The sequence below is a fragment of the Stegodyphus dumicola genome, chromosome 8, assembly GCF_044657685.1.
Source record: "Stegodyphus dumicola isolate Sdum_Otavi_A_Nest chromosome 8, ASM4465768v1".
Lineage (NCBI taxonomy): Eukaryota > Metazoa > Arthropoda > Arachnida > Araneae > Eresidae > Stegodyphus > Stegodyphus dumicola.
The window spans coordinates 150,566,710-150,590,030 of NC_140775.1; the positions used below are offsets into that span (position 1 = coordinate 150,566,710).

Consider the following 23,321-nt stretch of genomic DNA (forward strand, 5'->3'; position numbering starts at 1 on the left):
TTAACTCGACGTTTTCATGTAGTATATTAATTTTTGTAGATTATTAAAAATGTCAGTTGAGAATAAGAGAAATTTGTAATTAAGATAATACTGAAGATTCTAATTTGTCGCAACCACGTCCGTTTGTTTCAAATGTGCATGTGTGTTGCGTCTGCACTTGGTCTATCGCAATAAAGTGCCCGGCTGGCCTTCAGGGCTTATGAGTGCCTTGAAAAATCCTGCTAGGACTTATCTTTTTTTTAGTCTCATTTTCGGAGAAACTCGTTATTTTCAAGTTCAGCTGCTGGTTGCTGAAAATGTTTTCCTCTAAGAATACGATGAAATGCTTGATTTGATATCAAAGCCTAATGAGGTTGAATGCTACCATTCTGTAGTTTAGTATAACTAAAGTTTTGTCGTCCCAAGAAAATAATACTGTGAAAATTTTAAGCTTCTATAAGGAGTAACTTTTAGCAGATAGTTTGAACCGTTTTATTCTCATACAGTATGAATCCTAGATTTCAAACCTTTTAAATTAAAGAAGGTCAAACTATAAAATTTCTTTATGATGTGACGCTACAAAACTGTCAACGATCATTAACACGACATTCATCATTCGAATTTACTAATAATCAATTGTTTAATGATGATCACGTAACTGAAATTATCTACCAGAAATGCCAGTGTCTGCCACAAAAATTTTATGTAGCTCTCCAAAATAACTTTTGATTGACAACTTATGCCAGTATTTTAGGAACGAATATATTCAAATTCTTTTCCACATTAGTGACCTGAAAATTCTTTAAAACAGTTTCTGTCAATCAAAAAATCAATATCACGCTTGCAACTATGCGCCCACATCTTGGCAGAAGAAGTCATATGTCCGTTTCTAATAAACTCTTCTTATATAAATCTATACTTCGACCAGCATTACTCTATGCTAATCCTGTCTGGGGCCACGCTGCCAAAACTCACTTTCAACACATCCAAGTTCTTCAAAACAAAGCACTCAGAGAGATCATCAGCACGCCATGGTTCATTCCAAATTCTTATATCCACCGTGATCTCAAAGTAGATACAATTCAAGATTATATTCAAAAACTTGCCATAAATTTCTTCTATTCAGTTCTCACTCATCCTAACAACTGCATCAACTCTCTTAGATGTTCTCCATTTCCCAGAGAAAAGCACAAATATCCATCTGACGTTCTCCATCCTTAACATTTTTTACTTATACTAGATTCTTCAGTTCACTGATTTGGACCTTCAACCAGACACTCACCTTTTTCGTCGACTGATGGCGGCCATCTGACATTTACTTTCGTCTTTTTGCTTTACTGATGTTCTTCACGTGATACAGAGTAAAAGAAGGCGCTGCTTTCTGAAACTCAAATTCACTATATGTTCTTAGTAGTCAGGCAGATCAGTTAAAAAAGAATTAAAATTTTAAAAATTCCAAGAACTTATGAATTAAGAGAAGTCTGCCTATATGCTATTTTTTAAATGTTAGAATAAATATATAGAATAAGTATGTTTGCAAAAGCATACCGCCCGAAATTTGATACATTTTGTACAGGAACTAATGACATTTTATTGTCTCTGGACTTTTCTTGAATTTCAGAATGTGCTTTAGATAATAATTCTCAAATTTTCTTTTAAATATCAATTTTAACGAAGAAAAATTAAGAATTTTTTAATTTTAAATTTTGCGATAAAAAAGTTTTACTGTGAAAAAAAAAATTTTTTATGAAACAAATTCCGAATAGTTATGCCGTGAGAATCAGAAACTATTACGCATTAAAAACTGAACTTTGGCATCGCTGTAAGTTGTATCTGTATGTAGTAAGCTACGAGTTGTGATAAGATATGTTATGAGAAATGGGCCTAGGCCTTAAGTCATCACTATTTTCAATAACAAATAAATAATTGTATCTTACAGTATGTAATACTAATTAAAAGAATAAATCTTTTAGAAATTTTTGTTTAAAGTTTAATTTTTAAATTGTGTTACCGTAGTTCATTTCAAATGTATTGGAAGTGTTGAAGTGTCACATGAAAAAAAGATTTCTTCTAGGAAGTACAAAAATCATATCTTCAAAAAATGAGTTATTTTCATAGTGAAATTATGGGTAAATATTCATCTTTTTGTACTTTTACTATGTAGTCAAGTTAACGTGAAGATTTTTTCCTAATTTCCTCGTCCAACTTTTTGCTTATGTGGTCTATTTAAATTGTATCTTTGCTATCAGTGTAACAGGATTCAGTTTTATGGTGAATGAAAAGTGACGTTATTTTAGTAATTTCTTCTGTATGGTTTTATATCAGAATTAAATAAACACTATTTAAAATAATTAAATGTTATATGGGTAACTGAATTAATAATCTTACGCGGAATGAAAAATTTGAAAGAGAATTAATGCGGTATTATTTGTTTGAAAAATATTTCATTATATATAGTTATGTAAGGAGTTTCTACTGTAATTAACTTAGTTATTTTAGGAAATGACTATATAATGCATACATGCAAAAATATTGTATTTGGAATTTGATAAAAAGTTATTTTTTCTTTTTGCTCCATTTTTTAAAACAGCTGATATGTCTTCCAACATTGTATTTCGTATTTTTGTGTTATAACTATTAGTTGATACTTTTCATCTTGAAAATAATCGCATTTGTAGTACGTATGTGGATAATAAAAGTAATGAAGCAGTAGCATAAGTATACATTTGTTGAAATGTAAATTTAAATGTAAAATTCTAATATATATAAACAGTACAGGAATATAGAAAGTATTCAGTTTTTACAATAATCAGTTATAAATTAATCAAGTTTGAATTTTCCTAAAGTGTTTTGTGTTGTTGTTGAGGTGAATATTTTGCTGTTAACTGATCATATCTTTCTACAGAATTTATGCATGTTTTGTAGTTATGGAGTTCTGGACTTTTCATGTTTGCTGTAATGAATTGCTGTCATTAATTAATCAAGTATCTTATTTATGTTTAAAAATTGAAGAACTGGATTTTTTGGTGTGCTTTGTTGACTTATGTGTCATATAGTATATTAATTTTTGTAGATTATTAAAATGTCAGTTGAGAATAAGAGAAATTTGTAATTAAGATTATATAAGCACTGAATGTAATGTATATCTTGGTCACTGTCCACATCCTCAGTTGCCAACTTATGCATCCTCAGCTTTGGGCTGATATGAGAGCAGTACTTTTCAAAACTATGCTTTAAATAGTGAAGTATGATTATTTTTCAAAATAATAATATGCAATAAATATAGTAGATGCTTTGCATATGAAAAGAATACTGGTAACAAAAAAATGGTCATATCTTTAGAAAAACAGACAAACTTGGTAGCTTTTTCAAGACAACTATGTTTGCTCATAAGGGTGAAATAACCCAGAGTTTTGTAAATTACCTAAAGTCTCATCTGAAAGAATGCAATAGATCTGTGGTCTGGGAATTGGCAGCCCATGGGTCACTTGGTCACCCAAAGCATATTTTATGCGGCACACTAAGACATTATGTATTTGTTGAAAATATGGTTTTCCAAATATTTCTGTATTTTTTGTTATTTGAAGTTCAAGTTTATGTTATTTTCATTTCCATAAAAAATGAACAAATTAAAATGTCAGAAAATCTATAGATGGAGTACATTACAGTAAGAAATAAATCTCTTTCAGAAATTTGAAGGTATAGATTTCATTAAATTTTATTTGTGTTCTTTAAAAAATAAATGATCTCAGTTACAAATTTTTGCACTTGTTTGGAAATACATTTATATATGAACAGCTTTTTTTTTTCACAGTTCGAAACTGATAAGAACTCGATTGTCCGATGAGCATCTACAATCCATGGTAAAGATGATTTGCAATAATTTCTTTCCAAGCTTACAAACTTTATCAGAATATAAACACCATCTAGTATCAAGCTATAGTAAGAAATTTATAATTATTTACATGCAAACATGTGTATTTTTTACATTGCACATTACTTTTGTGACGGATCATACGTTTAGTATCAATAACATTACTATGTTTTCAATTCGTTCTGATTTTATTAGGCCATAAAGAACATAATCCATCATAAATAAGGGAGCACCTATTTCACTAGCAGCAAAATCATATCATTTCAGTCTAATTGCTTGGTATAGTGATGTATCCAAAAGTGTTTAGATATTTGCTTAGCAATTTAAATGTAAAAGAAGCATGAGATTGAATAATATTATGGTGTAATAACTGAGTTTTCATATATTGTACACGAAATTTGTAATGTTTTGCGATTTCCTATGGTAGATTTTGTATTAGGACTTGTGTAAAACTTTATTGTAAAATAAATCTTATTTTAATGTTCATGTTCAAGAATTGCAGAAGGATTTTTTGATATAATCATGATTATTTAATTTGTACACTAAAAATTACATCTGCATCTTGACCCACAAATGTACTTTTTTTTTTTTTTTTTTTTTTTTTTTTTGTAGAAAATGAAGGGTGATTGTCAGAATTGACAATGCCACCTCCACCACCTGCACCTCCACCTCTGCCCAAACAAGGTTTTGGTGGATCACATTTGGCACATAACAAGTTGAACAACTGTGAGCCGGCTCCTGATAGAAATGCTCTCTTATCTCAGATTAGAAAAGGAACTCAATTAAAAAGAGTAGAAACCAATGACAGAAGCTCTCCCCTTGTTGATGGTAAAAGATATGTTAAATATGTTAATTGTGTGAAAAATATCAAAACATTTAAAGGCATTATATTGAAAATTCATTTTATACTTTTTTCACATTGGTAAACTTATAATAAAAATTTTGGAGCAGTTCTTCATACTTTTTGCATAAAAAGTTAAAGGAGTTAAGACACAATAGCAGTTTATATGGATTTATATAAATATGAGTAAATTGCTATTGATGTTCTAATCCTTCAAGAATTTGATGTATAAGAAAATAATGTGGTTACTGTTATTAAACGTTTTGTAATATTTTGTAATTTAATTAAAAATTAAAATAAAAAGGGTATGTTCTCTGGTTAATTGTCTGACATATTAAAATATGAAGATGCATTTTAAATATTGGCAGTAGTTGTAAAAAGCAATGGTTATTTTTAGTGTGTGTTGTGTTAAATGATAAGTTGTTATACCAGGGATTCTCCTCTTCACTAAAAGAAGGAAGCTATACGGTCTCGGGGAGTAGATCAATTGTACTTTTGGTAATGCCAGGGTGTTAATTAATCTCATCAAATAATAAATAAGTAGATTGAAAAGGAAAAGGCTCCAGGTAAAACAAAGCAGAGGCATTTTGTAATTATAATCAAGAAATAATAAATAAGTAGATTGAAAAGGAAAAGGCTCCAGGTAAAACAAAGCAGAGGCATTTTGTAATTATAATCAAGAAAATAACTCATTACTTTTGTAGGAACTTCAGGATTCTGTATAATATGAACTCTTAGAGAATTTGTGAAATTGCTTTTTTAATTTTTGTGTATAAGATTCTTTTATATAAACTGATTTCTGCATTAATTTAAAAAAATATAATAAATACTGAATGCATGAATATAATTTTATTGCTGATATGTTTTAATAGGAGCAAAATCATCATCTAATGGATCTACAGCAAAAAGAAATACTTCTGATTTAAAATCCAGTAGTCCTTTTCCTGTTATTCCTCCTGGAGGTTTGTTTGCCCAAGGCATTCCAAAACTAAGACCAACAACTCCAAGATCTGGTAATTTTATTTCTTTGTTTTTTATGGTAGCTTGTGTACTGTAATTGCATTCATATGTTAAATGCATGCATAAACATGGTATTTCATTCCTTGTATATTTATTTACATAGACTTGAGAAGTTGTTCCTCATATGATTATGTGTATTTGATACAATCATGAATTAAAGCAGACTGAACTGATAAAAATCCAGTAAAAAGCAACATGTATCTGCAGATAAAAACTTTAATACAGTCAAAAGTCGTTAATCCGGACTCATCGGGACTTCGGCGATTCCGGATTAACGATTTTTCCGGATTATAGATCATCAGTTTAAATCTGGTAAAATGGCATGCAGAAATTATAAAATTAGAAATATGAAACCGTAATTTACGAAATAAAGAACAATTATGATCTAAAGGGTATCAAAATTTACAAAAAAAAAAGCTTAATATTTATTTGTTTACTTTATTAAACATTTCTTTCAATGTAAGTTTTTCAGTTGCTTCGTTTTTTATGTGATAATACATTCTCTTTAATTCTATAAACAGACATAATTTCTTGTTCAGTTATAAAGTTCCGCTGTTCAAGTCCTATAATTGCTGTGTCGAGAATACCAACTAATTTGTCAATCGAAATTTTTTCGTTTTCAATAACCTCTGTCACTTTCTTCGCTATCGGAAGCGAATTATAATGACGAGGCATTTGATTTAAATCATATCAAAGACGGAGTACATCGAGATGAAATACTACATTGAGTAAGCAATTATAAGCGAAATAAAATAAAAACATCTGGCCTTAAGATAAGGATAGTGCTGACAGATCAACTTCCAATTCATTGCACGCTGCCACAGCTTTAAAGATAAACAAAGTTTAGATAAACAAACGTTAAAGTTTAGATAAACAAAGAATATGCCTTTATCCATTTTTTGCAGCAATTCCACTTTTTGTTTAATGGACTTCGAAAGATACTTTCACTTTGTATATCCTTTACATATTAGTAAATATATATCGGAAATTCTATTTGACATAATCGAAAGCTCAAGCTTACTTTTATAAAATTGCTCTAACAGTCTGCAAAAAATAATAATCCGGATCCAATTCGAAGATTAAGGAACAAAGCAATCTGCTACATTAACTGAAATAGATAATTAGATAATTTTAGCTTAGTTTATCCCGTCCGTTATACATTAAACGCGCATTCGTAAATGTATTTTGCGCATGCGCACATGCAAATTTGCAGCGGTAAAGGTCTTACGCGCATGCGTAAGACCTTTAAATTCGACGTGTGTGCAGACATCAATTCGACGCATGCGCAGAAAGTTTGTAGCTTTGAGGTCCGGATTATGGGTGTCCGAATTAACGACTTTTGACTGTACTAGAAAGTTATTGATAATGTATTTTTGTTCTGTTTCTCCAGTGTAATTCTACTTACTGCCTTGGTTCCACCTATGACCAAGTGGTTAATAAAACCACTAAATATTGGTATCTTGATCTGAATTTAAACCTAGGCCGACAGGCTGGCTGCATGGTTGAATTTTACGATTTCCTCGATGTATAATATGAATGAAAGTTAGTTTACCTTGGCAAATCTTCCATTAAAGAATCTCTCATAGGCAGAGAGCCCTTGTATATTTTTGCCATATTCAAGTAATGTAACTTAATCTATTAGCTTGTGTAATATGTATGAAGTCCAAAATACAGACATACAACACCTGGAATGGTCTAATATCTTAACCTCAGAAGAAATAAATAAAATAACGTAATATTTAAAAAATTTCCACCCTGCCTTACAGAGTCAAGAAATAGAGAATATTTATTAAATGCTTTCTCAACAGAAAAAAGCCAGGTGGCGCAGTAAATTTCTTCACAATAACCGATCTTCTTGCATATCCTATTCAAAAACTTGCATATCCTATTCAAACACCTGCTGGCTAGGGAAAAAAGCACAGTGGCCAGTTATAATACATTGATTGACACTGAATTTATGCAAAATCTCTCTTTTGGCCTTTGAATGGTGGTTGTGGAAGATTATTGTTTAGGTCAGATAGCATTTTTCTACATGAAAGCTTGAGTGAAGTTACCAATTTGCCATGTCTACATGCCATCTTATTAAATGTAAACTGATACAATACAAAGTCCGAGATCTCTGGACTTCCACGATTATAGATTTGGGATTTTTTCCTGATAATAAATCATAAGTTTAAATCTAGTAAGATGGCATGTAGAAATTATAAAATTAAAAATAGGAAATCGTGATTTATGAAATAATGAAGCATTTATGATTTTGATCATAAATACTTAAAAAAAAAGTTTAATATTTGTTTACTTTATTAAACATTTCTTTCAGTGTAAGTTGCTTCGTCTTTTGTGCTAATACTTTCTCTTTAATTCTGCAGACAGGCGTAATTTCTTGTTCCGTTACATTGCTGAAGTCCTGTAATTGCTGTGTCAAGAATTCTGAATAACATGTCAATCGAAATTTTTTCGTTTTCAGTAAACTCTGTCACTTTCTTCACTATCGTTAGTGGTATTTTCTGGATCTAGAACCATACTACAAATTTTGCCATCAATTGATTGATGATTGAGGAACATTGCCATCACAATGAAAAACTTCTTTTATATCATCTTCATTAATTACCGCTTCTCCACATTTCTTTATAAAATCCTTTAATTCAAAAATTTCACCTTTGGTTTGCGATATCTGAAAACCTTTAAAATTCTCAGCTATGATCATAAAATTTAGCTATCGTTCACTATACATATTTGGTTATGTATCATGAGATTGGCGGCTAGAGACAAGTTGCTCCGCTAAATTTTATCTTGTTTCTATCACGCTCCGAGACAATTAAGTCTGAATTGTATTAGTTTAGTTATTTATTATACTTATGTCTATTTCTTGCACATGTTTAAGGCTTATCTAAGCCCTGAATAAATAAACTCCCATATATACTTAAGGCTTATTGAGGGCCGGTACTAGATATCTTGCTTTGTCCATGTACACATCAATCTATTTTCAGTTCAAAAAATATCGGGAGAATGATGATGTCATATAATGTCACTCATCACCAAAATTTAACAAAATATGTAGCCAATTGAAGCTCAATAAACTGCATTTTAAATAGTACATCTTTATCACATATACGCACTACAAAAAGGAAATATCGACTTACCATATTTAGAAATTTCTGGGTCTTCAGGCTGTGGCACACAAAATTCCTTAGCAGCATTAAAAAACATTCTAAAACTATCTGAACTTTTATTGTCATCACCACATAAATTACCAAAATTAGGAGTAAAAAAATATCCTCTGTAGTGCCAGACTGGTGGTGACATTTCTTGCGAAAAACCCATTCAAAGCCATCTGAACGATCATTACATTCAACCATATGCTTTCCTTCATACAAACAGGACACTTCTAATGACTACTAAGTAAACCTTCATTTATACACCAGTGAGTTAATGCTTTTTTCCCTTTCATTCCAAATTGTACAGAATATCTCTTTTTTTTTTTATTAAACGTACTTGATTCCTTCTTCAAGAATTCAAAATTTAGGCTTAATCCAAATATAATTCGCACATTTTTTATTATTTATTTTAAAAATTTGTATGTTTAAATATTTTTTACAAATTTTTCAAAAAATAGTTTGAATTATAACCTATAAAATTTTTTTAATCTTAAAGTAGATGTATTTCTAAGCATAGCTGCAAAAAAATTAGAGTTATATATAAAATTTCCTAAGATATACATGAATTTACATTTTGGGGAAGTTTTGAAATTTGCCATTTATTATAAGCAATAATAACAAAAATGGGGTTTATGCATTTTTCTAAAATTATTTGAAAGAAGGAATGATGGACCTTTTAACATAAACATGAATTTACATTTTGGGGCCATTTATTATAAGCAATAATAACAAAAATGTGGTTTACGCATTTTGTTAAAATTATTTGAAAGAATGAACGATGGACCTTTTTTTTTTTTTTTTTTTTTTTTTTTTCCCTCTCGTGTATCAATGAAAAATAAGGAAAGTAAGTAGGTTACTATAAATTAGGAATTCTGCCAAGTGAATTAATTATTGTTGGTGCAAAATAAAAAAAGTCTTGCAAGATAAATTTTTAAATTTTTCACCAAAAATTACAAAATTTAATATCTATACATAATCTGAGTTGTAGAATCGAAATATGGAAAAAAAATTTATGTGTTATTTGAGAAAAAGTACAATTTTTTGTCAAAATACATTTTGTATCAAAATACCTAGTTTAGAATAATGCTGTATATAAATCTAATATATGTCCTAAGTCGCACTTACGAGACATGAAAAACACAATTTGAATTTCGTCAATCAGCCCAGTAGAACCGAAGATAAAGAGCTGTCCACCACCCCCTCCTTTTTTTTTTTTTTTTTTCCCCACGATGTGCATGTGCAGATTAGCAAAGGTACATGTGCCTATGTTCAAGTGTTATTCTCCATCTAAATTGTGATGGAACTTCCTCATTCTTCTATGTGTAAAATTGGTTGCCCCTATTCCTTATGATATTAGTTTTATGTTAAAACTGACGTTGTAAGAATAGTTAAATTTAGTGTCACAATTGTTTTTCAGCTGTTACACATTTTTCTAAATTCAATAATTTACTGAATAATTTGTTACCAGGTAATTTTCCTGCTTGTTAAAATTTTTTAAATGATTTATTAAAACTCCTATAAATGATTTATTGAACAGTTTTTACAAATTCATAAACACAACTGGAATATAAACAAAAAAATTTTTCTGAAATCATTTCTTTGTTCTATACATATTTCTTGATTTCATGCACAATTATTTGGTTATTAAACTTATTTATATTTTGATCCCATAAAAATATCTCCTAATACTAGTATCAGGCAAATGCAAGTCAAAATATGCATCAGTAAAATCCATATTGACTGCAGTACAGAAGTCTGAGATTGGGACTTTCAGATTTTAGATCATCAGTTAAAATCTAGTAGCATGACATGTAGAAATTATAAAAGTAAAAATCTGGAGTAATTGTTTATGAAATAATGAAGTATTTATCGCTTTATGGGAAGCATTTCATTTTTTGTGCTAATGCTTTCTCTTTAATTTTATAGATAAACTTAATTTTTGTTGAGTTACAAAATTACATTTTTCAAGTCCTGTAATTATCATGTTGAGAATTCTCACTAAATTCAAATGGCAAATGCACACTGCATTAGCAGGGGATGACTAATAGATCACCAGCTGCATTTACCAAAAAAAGGTTTATCAAAACAACAAATTAGTTATTCTTATTTCAAACAACACTAAATGGACAATGAATATCATTTACAAAGTTTGTTTTTAAAATTTCTATTAAATTTCACCTCGTCAACAATCTTTAACGCTGAAATTAGTTGGCTGAAATTTGTAATCGTCGAGTATAATGCCAGCATAAAAGGCTATCATGCTGTTTGGTGTTCAGTTACTGATATTTAAAAAGAAAAATTTTTAAAGACATTACTGAGTCAATTCTGAAGCTGCTGTGAGTTGATAAGTCATGCGATGATGAAAGTGAAAAGTTAAAAAAAATATTTGCCAAGTTGGTGTAAGGTTATGATATTCAGTAGGCGTAAATATTGATAGCAATAAATATTGATTTAGTGCCGAAGAGAAATAAAGAATCAGATGAAAAAATAAAATCCTGTTGCTCGCATTAGAATAAATATTTTGACCTAACAATTGGCAGCTTTATTACCTAGACAGAGTGTGGTCCCAGTCATAATTGGAACCTTGTTTTGCTGTATTATTTTTATACTTGTTTAAAAAATTCTTGTATTGAAATTATGTAATTTCCAGCATTCATAAGTTTCAGTTTAATATCAAAATAGTTACCCAAAAAAGAACTATAGTTTATAATTGATGTTGGACAGCATTTGTTCATATGAAGAGTAGCTATATGCTGTCATATTATTTTTTTATAAAAAAAGTGGTTTGGACATATTTGTTTTATATATTTTATTATTGTTTGAGATTTTATATATTTAATCAATTAATCATAATCACAATTTGCTCATTTTAAGAATTTCTGTAGTTTTTATTCCTCAGACAATTCATAATCATTTCAGTTTAAGAGAGAAATTTATAAATTGATCATTTAATAATATGTAATTCATTCATTTTTACAATGTTAAATATTTCCCTGTACCCAGTGAAGACTCAAAATTATGTGTACTATAAATAAGTGAATGATCTCTTTAATTTCAGGAGATAGTTCTCCATTGTCATCATTGGTTATACAAAACATCAAATCCACTAATAGTGCATCATCACTGGATCATTTACGTGTTGGCCATATTAGCCGTTCACAGCCTCCTAGTCCTGTATCAAAGCCTCGTGTGACATCAGGTGTCACTTCATCTCAAACAACAAACTTGGAAAATCATGAACATACTAGCCTGCCTGCAGGAAATCCTAACTTCCCAGATGATGTTGCTGTTAAAGGTCCTGCTCCAGCTCCTCCTCCAGCAAGCCAGAAACCAGTTTTTAGATCCAATACTAAGACTGAAACAGACCATACAAACTCAGATAGTCCTGTGAAACATACTACTGTTAAACGATCTGCTTCACAGACTAATCTCGGTCAACGACCTCGCCTTACTCGTCCGCCACCTAATGTAAAACCACCACCACCACCTAAATATAATTCTGCTCCTCAGACAGCACCACCACCTCCACCTTCAAAACCCCCAAATATACTGAGGAGACAAAGCTTTGGTGTTGGTGAAAGTCATAATTCTCGATTTGCTGCTAACAAGCTGTCTGTTGCAAATAATGTTGCCCAGAAACCAACTGCAAAAAGCATAGGGCCACCACCTCCACCTCCAAGGAATAATAGTGCCCCAAATGACCTCAATCAAATGGTCGCAAGTTCCTCCCCAAATCAGTTGAATAAAATGAACATTGCACCTCCTCCACCCCCAAATCGTGCCACAGCAACGAGTAATAGGGGTGCACCAGTAAGACCACCACCTCCAAGGGCTCCTGCACCTCCTCCACCACCACCACAGCATCAGTTTCCTGTGCATCCTGCTCCTCCATCTCAAATGAAAGCTGTACCGTCTATTAACTTGGCACCTCCTCCACCCGCAAGAGTATCTTCCATGAAACAGAATGGCAAGTTGTTTGATCTTATTGAACCATAAGTTATTGTCTAATACGTACAATTATACTTTACATGATATGTTTAAACATGTCTGAATATGTGTAACCTAATACACTGGTTTCAAGTTTGTTGTTTTTTAAATTTATATTCAACTAAATATATTCTATCTATAATAATTATAAGCTGTGATTTTTTTTTTTTTTTTTTTTTTTTTTTTTTTTTTTAAATTAATACCTAAGAAATTTTTTTGTTTTCAGCAAAGTGATTTCAAGTTCTACCAAAATAAGAAATTTGGGACTTGAGAATAATATTTGTTTATCAGCTTTGTGAACAAATGATAATAGGTTTTCTGTGTCAAATAAATGCACAAATTTTAATGTAGATTATTTTGATGAAGTATATTAATACCTTTAAAAAAGCTTCTATTTCACTTTTTGAACAGCTTATTCTAAATGAGATTTTATCTTTAGTCCTAAATTTTTGTAAATTCATAAGCTAGTAGATGTATCAAAAACTGATTAGTTTAAAATTGTTTCAGGTTAATAAAGCTCAAATTGGCATGCTAAAGTCAGATTGCTGTTTCTTTATAATTTAATAATTCGTATAGCCTGTAACTTAATTAACTTATAATTTAATTTAATAACAACTTTAATAACTTATTATAAATTGTTATGTTTTTGCAATTTTAATAATAAAAGTTTCAAGATATTTTTTTTTTTTTTTTTTTTTTTTTTTTTTTTTTTTTAATGATTGATACTTATACATTAAAAGCATACTGAAAATTGTAAGTTTTACTTTATGCATGCTTGAGTTATCTGTTAACCCAAGTTATAAAATAAGTTTCATAAATTATTGTCAGTAATTAGGGTTTCCAACCATCCTTTTTTGGAAGGCACAATCAATCCTTAATCAGTTTCCCTGTCCTTAATTTATATATATATATATATATATATTTAGTTTAGAAAAAATGCCAAGTGTTCTTTATATTCAAATTAAAAACCTCTCGTCTCATTTGCGGCATTTCTTATGCATCCTTTCTGTCACAGTTACTGCTGTTCATTAAGCACAAGTACTTACGTAAATGTTCTCATACTTACATATATATTCTCATCGAGTTTCTCTGCATTTATCTAGTACTGAATAGTATGTAATAATCGTAGAGTTATAATATTGTGTATATATTATTGTATTAGTATTGCATTAGTAATAGTATCATATTTAATAATAGTATGGCATTTATCTAATAATATAGCTTTAGTGACCTTTGTTATGTACTGGGCTGTATAGTGTGTTATGAAGTATATTCAAAACTCTAGATTTCGGAGAGCTTTACTTTGATATTTAGATGTTTTAGATTTACACAAACAAAATACCTCCCCTTCTTTCACCAGCTCCTTTCCCGTCCTTTTTTGTGACTCTGATCCTTCATAATCAGGCCAGCTCACTGAGGCATAAATTTAATCATAGTAAAAAAGGGCAGCAAAGGCAATCTCACAAATAACCATAATATCGAAGTCCAAAGTCACTGCTTAATGCTTTTGCTGCCAGTCATGTGAGGTTGTATTGATAGTAAATGCTGTCATAAAAATAGATTGTACCCATATGCCAGGGCTGTGGAGTCAGTAGGGAAAATGACCTCTGACTCCAACTCTTTTATATATATGTAAACATATAAACATGGGTACAGCTTATTTTTTTTAATATAAAGGAAGTAGTAGATGCTACAGATAAAAATTGATGCATAGCAAATTTTTTATATTAATTAGCATTTATTATGAAATGGAAAAACTGGCATTAGTAATTTCTAAGAAACAGTAAAACTTCGGCAAGATCTTCTTTGTTAGAGAACCATAGATCCGACTTGATAAACTCCAGAATTGAGAAGAGTCTTTCAACACTGACTTGAGTAGGAAGAAGAGCTGTTACTGTTACGGCTACTTCCTTTAACTTTTCAGGATAGACTTTTGTAAGTTTTAAAAGAGGTGTTTTGCAAGAGCAGTCATATTTATCTATTTCTTCAAAGGCCGTGTATAAATCTTGTTTGTATTTTTTTTCATTTTTATATCTAAAAGCTCTTAGTTCTTTATTTTCATTCACTTTGCCTTAGCCTTTTCAATATTATCCAAATATTTTTCAAAATCGAATTCTTCAGTGGAAGAAGATGATAGAGACTCAGTTGCAATATCTGCAGTTTGACTGTCCTGATTTGAATACTCCAGTTGTTCTGAGAACAATTTCATTCTTAATGACAGTTCGTAGATGGCTTTCTTTGCCTTTTTAACTTGTTTATCATCCAACAAAATTCGACGTTTTGGATCTACATATATTGAACCCAGTGCAATCTTATTATCTAGCAAACTAGTTTCTCTTTTCTTCATTGAAGAAATGATTCCTTCTGCAATAAACCCTCCATTTCGGAAAGAACAAACTTTGCATTCTTCTAGTCTTGCCTCTTGTGAATTCTTAGAATGCAGCTTTTTTGTGGTTATATATGGTATTGAAAGAAGCATTTCCAGTTCTGCAAGATCATTCCACACTCTTTCTGTTAGTAAAATATTAGGGTTATTTACATCTTCTGAAAAAGTTCTTAATCCTAACAACCGATATTATATCAAATATGTACTTCTCTGTTGCATTGCTCCTTTTCCTGCTCTCTTCCTAAGAATGGCATCAATTTTGGGAGTTCTTGCTGCTTACCTCAATTCAATGAGATTAGTAACTAAATGAATGAGTTTAATCAATTATGGCAAATATCACATCCATTCTACTTCCTAATATTTATTTACTAATATGCCAATAAAATAGAAAATAACTATTAATGTATATAGTCCATAAATAAAAATATTAACTCAGTTTGTCATTAATTTTTTCAACTCACTTTAATTTCATTTCAAATTCAAACTGTCCAACAAAAACTGGAGTCAGAGTCGACGTGTTTTCTAGCGACTCCGACTCCTTTTACCCAAAAATCTACCTGACTCCACAGCCCTGCATATGCCGACTTACTTATTATAAGAAATATGATTTAAGAGGTTAATAAAAGATTATTATGTGCACCATATTGATTACTAAGCCTTTAAGCATGGAATTTTATTACTACAGTCAAAAGTCGTTAATTCGGACACCCATAATCCGGAATGATCTATAATCCGGACCTCAAAGCTCGCATTGATGCATGCGCTTAAGACCTTTACTGCAAATAGGCGTGTGCGCATGCGCAAAATACGTTTACAAATGCGCGTTTAATGTATAACGCACGGTATAAGCTAAGCTAAAATTATCTAATTCAGTTAATGTTGCAGATTACGCTGTTCCTTAATCTTCTAATTGGATCCAGCTTATTATTTTTTGAAGACTGTTAGAGCAATTTTATAAAATTAAGCTTGAACTTTCGATTATGTCAAAAAGAATTTCTGATTCTGGAGCTATTAAAGGATCTACAAAGCGAAAGCATGTTCCGATGTCCATCAAACAAAAAGTGGAATTGCTGAAAAAAATGGATAATGGCATATCCTTTGTTTATCTAAACTTTAACGTTTGTTTATCTTTAATACCGGAGGGCGGCGTGCAATGAATTGGAAGTTGATCTGTCAGCACTATCCTTATCTTCAGGGCAGATGTTTTTATTTTATTTGGCTTATAATTCCTTACTAAATGTATTATTTCATCTCTGTACTCCGTCTTTGATATGATTTAAATCAAATTCCTCATCATTTTAATTCGCTTCCGATAGCGAAGAAAGTGACAAAGGTTATTGAAAACGAAACAATTTCGATTGACAAATTAGTTGGTATTCTCGACACAACAATTATAGGACTTGAACAGCGGAACTTTATAACTGAACAAGAAATTATGTCTGTTTATAGAATTAAAGAGAATGTATTATCACATAAAAAACGAAGCAACTGAAAAACTTACATTGAAAGAAATGTTTAATAAAGTAAACAAATAAATATTAAGGTTTTTTTTTTTTTTTTTTTTTTTTTTTTTTTTTTTTTTGTGTGTGTGTGTGTAAATTTTGATATCCTTTAGATCATAATTGTTCTTTATTTCATAAATTATGGTTTCATATTTTTAATTTTATAATTTCTGCATGCCATCTTACGAGATTTAAACTGATGATCTATAATCCGGAAGTCCTGACGAGTCCGGGTTAACGACTTTTGACTGTATATGCCAGCACGATTGGCACTAGAGGTAAAATTACTTCTGCAATGCCACATTACATGTTGGTGCATGGCATTTAAAAGTGAATCAAAATAAGTAACAATATGCATTATTTTGGTATGAAAATATATCACAAACGGAGATATGTATTACAAAGAAATTTTTTACAAGGTAATTACAATGATATTTATTGCAAACTGTATTTTTCAGAATGTTATTCGGATATGATATCTGCATAAAATAAAACTTTGTTGTTTTCTTTACCAAACCACATACATTTACAACTAGTTTCTAACCTTCACTCCACCTCAATGCCAGCATATATATTCAGAATGTAATGTCGATTGAACTTAAAAATAAACAATGAGACATTGCTTTTCTCAAGCCAGTGTGTGACTAGAACCTGAGACATCACCCAACACTATGCACAAGAGCGTGATTGGCTCTTCAGCAATAACGCTAGTCATGCGCCAGTGTGTGATCGGCTCTTCAGCAATAACGCCAGTCATGCATGCGCCAGTGTGTGATCGGCAGCGAATGTGTTAACAGTCACTTCATCTTCTCTCTCAGTCTTTGTGTAGAATATGTTATTTTTATTTGTTTGGTTTGTTCTTAAGCATTTATTGGTATTTCTAAAATATGCCTGGCTATATATAACATTCTCTTTTAATTTCTCACTTTTTTGTTAAATCTTATACTTCCTATATTCATCGTATTACATTTTATTAAGTGCTATTATCTACATAAATAATTATGAATAGCATCAAATTTTTTAATTTATAAGTTTATTCTAAAAACAAATTCTAAAGAAAGAGATATAATAGGTGCTTTATAAATAGTTCAAAGATACCATGCTGTAAAACAATCATCCCTTATAACTTATTTGATTGCATTTAAAATTAAATTTAAAAATTATCAAGATTCTAAAGTAGCTGCAAAAGTATCTTGCAGTAGAATAAGATCAGACATGGTGCTTACAAATGTTCTTGTAAACAGGCATAGACGTAGTTTTGAACAAACTGAAAAACTGTGATCCACTAATGTTTTTGTCTTCAAATTGATGCTTAAAAAAGTAAATAAATAAATGCAGAGAAATATTCCTAGTGTGTGTTCAGTATTATAATATGGAACTCAGCACAATAAACTATATAATTGACTTTTTGAAAATGCAAATGGAATGTTCCAGTGTTTGAAAAATACTATGGAATGTAATACTATGTAATATCAACTGTAAATTTAGAAGCTTTTGGAAGCTAATTACGATGTTCACAGTGTACATAATACACTGAAATGTGCTATGGGAAACTTGAATACGGATGTAAAAAATATTGTTATAAAAATCTATGGCCGTTCTTCAATGTCAGCAAAGAGACATAAAACACTTAAGGCACATTAAATCTTTATTTGCTGAGCCAGAATTATGTTGAATTCTCAAACATGGGTCTACTAGATGGCATTCTTTTAAAACCATGCATTGAAAGAATTTTAATTTCTTGAGGTGTCTTACGTTCTTACTTCGTAAGAAGACCAAATGATTGTTCTAAATAATTATTCAAACTGCTTTTAACTTGTGGTGATTCTATAGAAATTACGCTGACTATTATATATATATATATATATATATATATCATTCTCACAACATTTTATGTTGGTATTCAGAGAGCAGTTGAAGAACTGGAGAAGAACAAAACTTTTGGTGCAGATGCTTTCAGTATTTTGGTCAACTTAAGAAACAGATTTAAATCTCTATATGGTATCAAATTTTCAGCTTTCGAGTTCATTAGCACATGAAAAGATTGGGTAATGTAGAATGCCCAGAGACTATGGTGACTTTACATTATTTCTTCTTTCAGCAATTACTTATTTAGAAAAGAATACATGATAAAAATTTTATATTTGACAAATTGTCAATTCTATGTCTGTTAAATAATTCATTTTCAATATTCCAGAAATTTATTGAAGGTATTGAGATTCAAAGTTAAAAGGAAAGTTGGATTTGAGTATGAATTACAATTTTCATGAGTAATATTAATGAAAACAAAAAAAATTCTTTGACTCTATTCAAAGCTCAGAACATTTTGCAAGATCCAGAACATCAAGTAGCAAATGGTACGACTTTAAAAAGTGCCAATTTTAAATGTATGAATATTTTGAAACTGCACTTTCAGTTCCTGCAATACAATGCACTGTGTAATAATTTTTAGTGTCATGCCAATTAAATGGATAAATGAATGACTAGATAGATGTTCAGTTTAACTTATGAAAAATGAATTATTAATATATTTTAATTTGAAAAAAGATTGTTTTAAAATTTGCCAAAAAAATAAAAAGGGATGAAGTCTGCTAAAAATAATAAATATAATTTTAAGTTTAGTTTTAAAAGTTTCAAATATATTTTTCAAGTTTTCCTACTTTTTTTAATCGATATTTTTTTTTTTTTTTTTTTTTTTTTTTTTAAAATTCTAATGCATATTCTAATAATGCACCTTTTGTGTTTTGTGAGTCTATGTATTATTACCTAAATTACTAAACTAAAACTTTTTTTGGTTGTTTTCAAAGCAATTGTTCATTTATATGAACATTAATTCAACTAAAATTATATTCCAATAATAATAAGAAAAGAAATTAATATAAATATTTATAATAATTTTTATAATGTCCTTTATTGGAACTTGGCAGAGTTGAGAACACTAGCAGTAAAACAGGTTATTTTTAAGTTTGTTGTAATTTATTTTTCATGTATAACTTTTTGTTTGTTCTTTTTATTATACGTTGAAGTTTTAAATGTGCAAAGCAATCTAAATTGAATTTTTTTAACAGTTTTATTTCATATGTTGATTTTAGCATTGTTTAAGTAATATGTAGTAGGGTTTTTTATTATTGTTATTAATTTTTATTTTCATTTTCTGATGTATTAAATGTGTTGCATGTTGTTAATAATGCTTTAATCATGTCATTAAATATCAAAACGTATTCAAAAACAAATTTAGAATAAATGACACTTTTTAGAACCATTTGCTAAGTTCTTTTATTATATAGCATTAATTACTATGTTTATATATTGTTTATCTTAATAACCTTTAGATTATAAGCATGATCAAGATAGTATCTTTGCCTAATTTTATATAAGCTTGATCTCTGAATCAGCAAAGAAAATACATAATATAAAACAAAGATAAAAAATTAATAAAGCAGATACACGACATTATATAACGTGTTTTATCCAGATGTTTTAGTGTGCATTTTTACATAAATTCACCATTGGGGATATGCAGGTTGTTATACTTATTTGCAGTTTAGATTATTGGCTTGTGCAGTGTTTCAGTATTGTCACATGCGTGATCTTCAAAAGATTATTCATAGTCACTGTGAATTTATAATTTTACAATCAAGCCTAGATACACTAACTTTGATTTATGAACTTAATTTATGAATCATTTTTAACTGAAATTGCTAGAAATTCATGCTTGTAAAGTTTATAAATGCAAATGGCATTAAGAACCAAAAGAAATGCATTTTTCACTTACCTTTATTTGTTAAAAACCTTCATAATTAAGTGGTACAGTCAAAAGTCGTTAATTCAGACACTCATAATCCGGAATGATCTATAATCCGGACCTCAAAGCTACGAACTTTCTGCTCATGCATCGCGTTGATGCATGCGCGTAAGACCTTTATGGCTGCGAATATGCGTGTGCACATGCACATAATACGTTTACGCATGTGCGTTTAATGTATAACGGACGGTATAAGCTAAGCTAAAATTATCTAAATTCAGTTAATGTTGCAGATTGCGTTGTTCCTTAATCTTCGAATTGGATCCGGCTTATTATTTTTTGCAGACTGTTAGAGCAATTTTATAAAAGTAAGCTTGAACTTTCGATTATGTCAATTAGAATTTCCGATATATATTTACTAATATGTAAAGGATCTACAAAGCGAAAGTATGTTTCGAAGTCCATTAAACAAAAAGTGGAATTGCTGAAAAAAATGGATAAAGGCATATCTTTTGTTTTTCTAACCATTCCGAAATCTGTTTATCAATTTCACGCTGCTCTGGGGGGGGAGGGGAACGTCGCGGCGCGCAATGAACTGGAAGTTGATCTGTCAGCACTATCCATATCTTAAGGGCAGATGTTCTTATTTTATTCGGCTTATAGTTCATTACTAAATGTAGTATTTCATCTCGATGTGCTCTGTCTTTTATATGATTTAAATCAAATTCATTATAAATGTCACGAATACACATCAAATAGTTTTCTGGTTGCAATTTTCTAATTTCGACTATGCGTAATGTATGCTTTAAGCATGCGCGCATTGAAAGAAATGTTTAATAAAGTAAACGAATAAATATTAAGCTTTTTTTTTTGTATTGTTCTTTATTTCATAAATTACGGTTTCATATTTTTAATTTTATAATTTCTGCATGCCATCTTACCAGATTTAAACTGATGATCTATAATCCGGAATCACCGAAGTCCCGACGAGTCCGGATTAACGACTTTTGACTGTACCATGCTATATGTCATTAATCTGTTTCAGATCCTTGGAAACAAACTGGGCATATACCAAACTATTGTTGTTATAACACTTGTTTTAATGCTGAAATACAAATACAGAGGGTTAAATACATAATGTACATAAATGAAAATCTGCCAAATTTATCTCTTTTTCTTTCTTCTGTCAGGTCCCTACTTGGACCTTGTTGAGGATTACCAGGTCGGACTTCAACTAAAAATCTGCCCAAAGAACTTTGCTTCTGCCTTTTGTTCATAATGGTTTGGAAATCATTGTTAGGTCCTTCGAGACAATGCTATTGTGGTTTATTCGAGCTTTGTTAAGAGATACTTTTCTGCAAAGTTTTCAATATTTATCCATTTGGTAAAGGTTTAGCTGGCTGGTTACAGATTTAGCATTTGATGTTGCCATACGTTTATTATATCACTTTTACATAAAATTGGTCATAGCATTCTTAAAAGGAATAAAGAAGTTTAGTATGCACTGAAATATTGTGTGACACAACTCATCGACATTGAGCTGTATACCAAACAAAAAATTTTCTATCTAAACTCGACTTAGTTGGACTTATTTAAAGTGAACATATACCTAAGTACCTTGTACGTAATTCCACAGAGCTGATGCTTAAAATTTTCATGGAATAATCACCTGCTTAAGAGAAATAATTCATTCCTCAGTTATTTAAAGTGAACATATACCTAGATACCCTGTACGTAGTTTCACAGAGCTCATGCTTAAAATTATCGTGGTATAATCACCTGCTTGTGAGAAATAATGCATTCCTCAGTTATTCTGTGACTGCCTTAAGCATTCATCTTGGAATAGCATGCTGGGTATGAAATAATGAGCATGATCAACTGATATATAATGTGGTACTGGCCATCTAAATCCTCTAAATTTTGGATTGTTTCCACAATTATTTTCCATGCATAGAAAAATCTGCATCTGAGATGTACCTTTTTCAGTGATGCGAGATTTCCTTGAGATGTGTGCTATAAAATAGTTACCACTTTCTAGTGTTTTGGAAAAATTTTGCACTGCAAATCCATTTATTTCTTCCTAAGATAATTGTTCTTAGTCTGTGTAGTGCATTTCAATGTGATGGATGATCATCTGGGCTACCCAGAGTACTTACCTGTAAAACTGTGTTTTCAAGTGTATCTTGATGTAATCAGTGAGTTGAGATGTAGGTCATATTATATGATGATTGAACTTTCTTAAGCAACATTTGTACGGAATTACTGGTTAAACTCCTGTTTTAAAAATCAGTTGTGTTTTACTTTTGCATCTTGTTGATTTTGCAGTTTTGCAAAATTGATGAATTGCTTTGTGTAATCTGTAACCACTCTTGAATGGAAATTCATATACAGTACAAAGTCTCTAATCTGGACGTCCATAATCTGGAGTGATCTATAATCCGGACCTCAAAGCTACAAACTTTATGTGCATGCGTAAACGCATTATACGTTTAAGCATGTGCATTTAATGTATAATGGACGGTATAAGCTAGGCTAAAATTATCTAAGGCATTTCATTTAATGTTGCAGATTGCACTGTTCCTTAATCTTCTAATTGGATCTGGCTTATTATTTTTGCAGACTGTTAAAGAAATTTTATAAAAAGCTTGAACTTTCGATTATGTCAAAAAGAGTTTCAAATTCTGGAGCTGCCAAAGGATCTAAAAAGTGAAAGCATGTTTCGATGTCCATCAAATAAAAAGTGGAATTGTTGCAAAAAATTGATAAAGGCATATCCGTCTCAAAATTATGCGAGGAGTATGACATTGGAAAGTGAACTGTATAATGACA

At 30.3% G+C, this 23,321-nt stretch overlaps 1 protein-coding gene across 3 annotated transcripts in view; it reads left to right on the top strand.

The window, feature by feature from the left end:
- The first annotated feature begins 1,809 nt into the window (after positions 1-1,809).
- LOC118186770 (uncharacterized) overlaps positions 1,810-23,321 on the top strand; it is a 33,675-nt gene continuing 12,163 nt past the window's right edge. The window contains exons 1-5 of one of the 3 annotated variants that reach the window (XM_035356914.2): positions 1,810-2,108; positions 3,794-3,921; positions 4,466-4,681; positions 5,567-5,707; positions 11,931-12,839. In XM_035356914.2, coding sequence (XP_035212805.1) covers positions 4,495-4,681; positions 5,567-5,707; positions 11,931-12,839 — 1,237 coding nt within the window. In that variant the 5' untranslated portion in view covers positions 1,810-2,108; positions 3,794-3,921; positions 4,466-4,494. The remainder of the gene's footprint in view (positions 2,109-3,793; positions 3,922-4,465; positions 4,682-5,566; positions 5,708-11,930; positions 12,840-23,321) is intronic. The other 2 variants (XM_035356916.2, XM_035356915.2) reach the window with 2 other exon arrangements.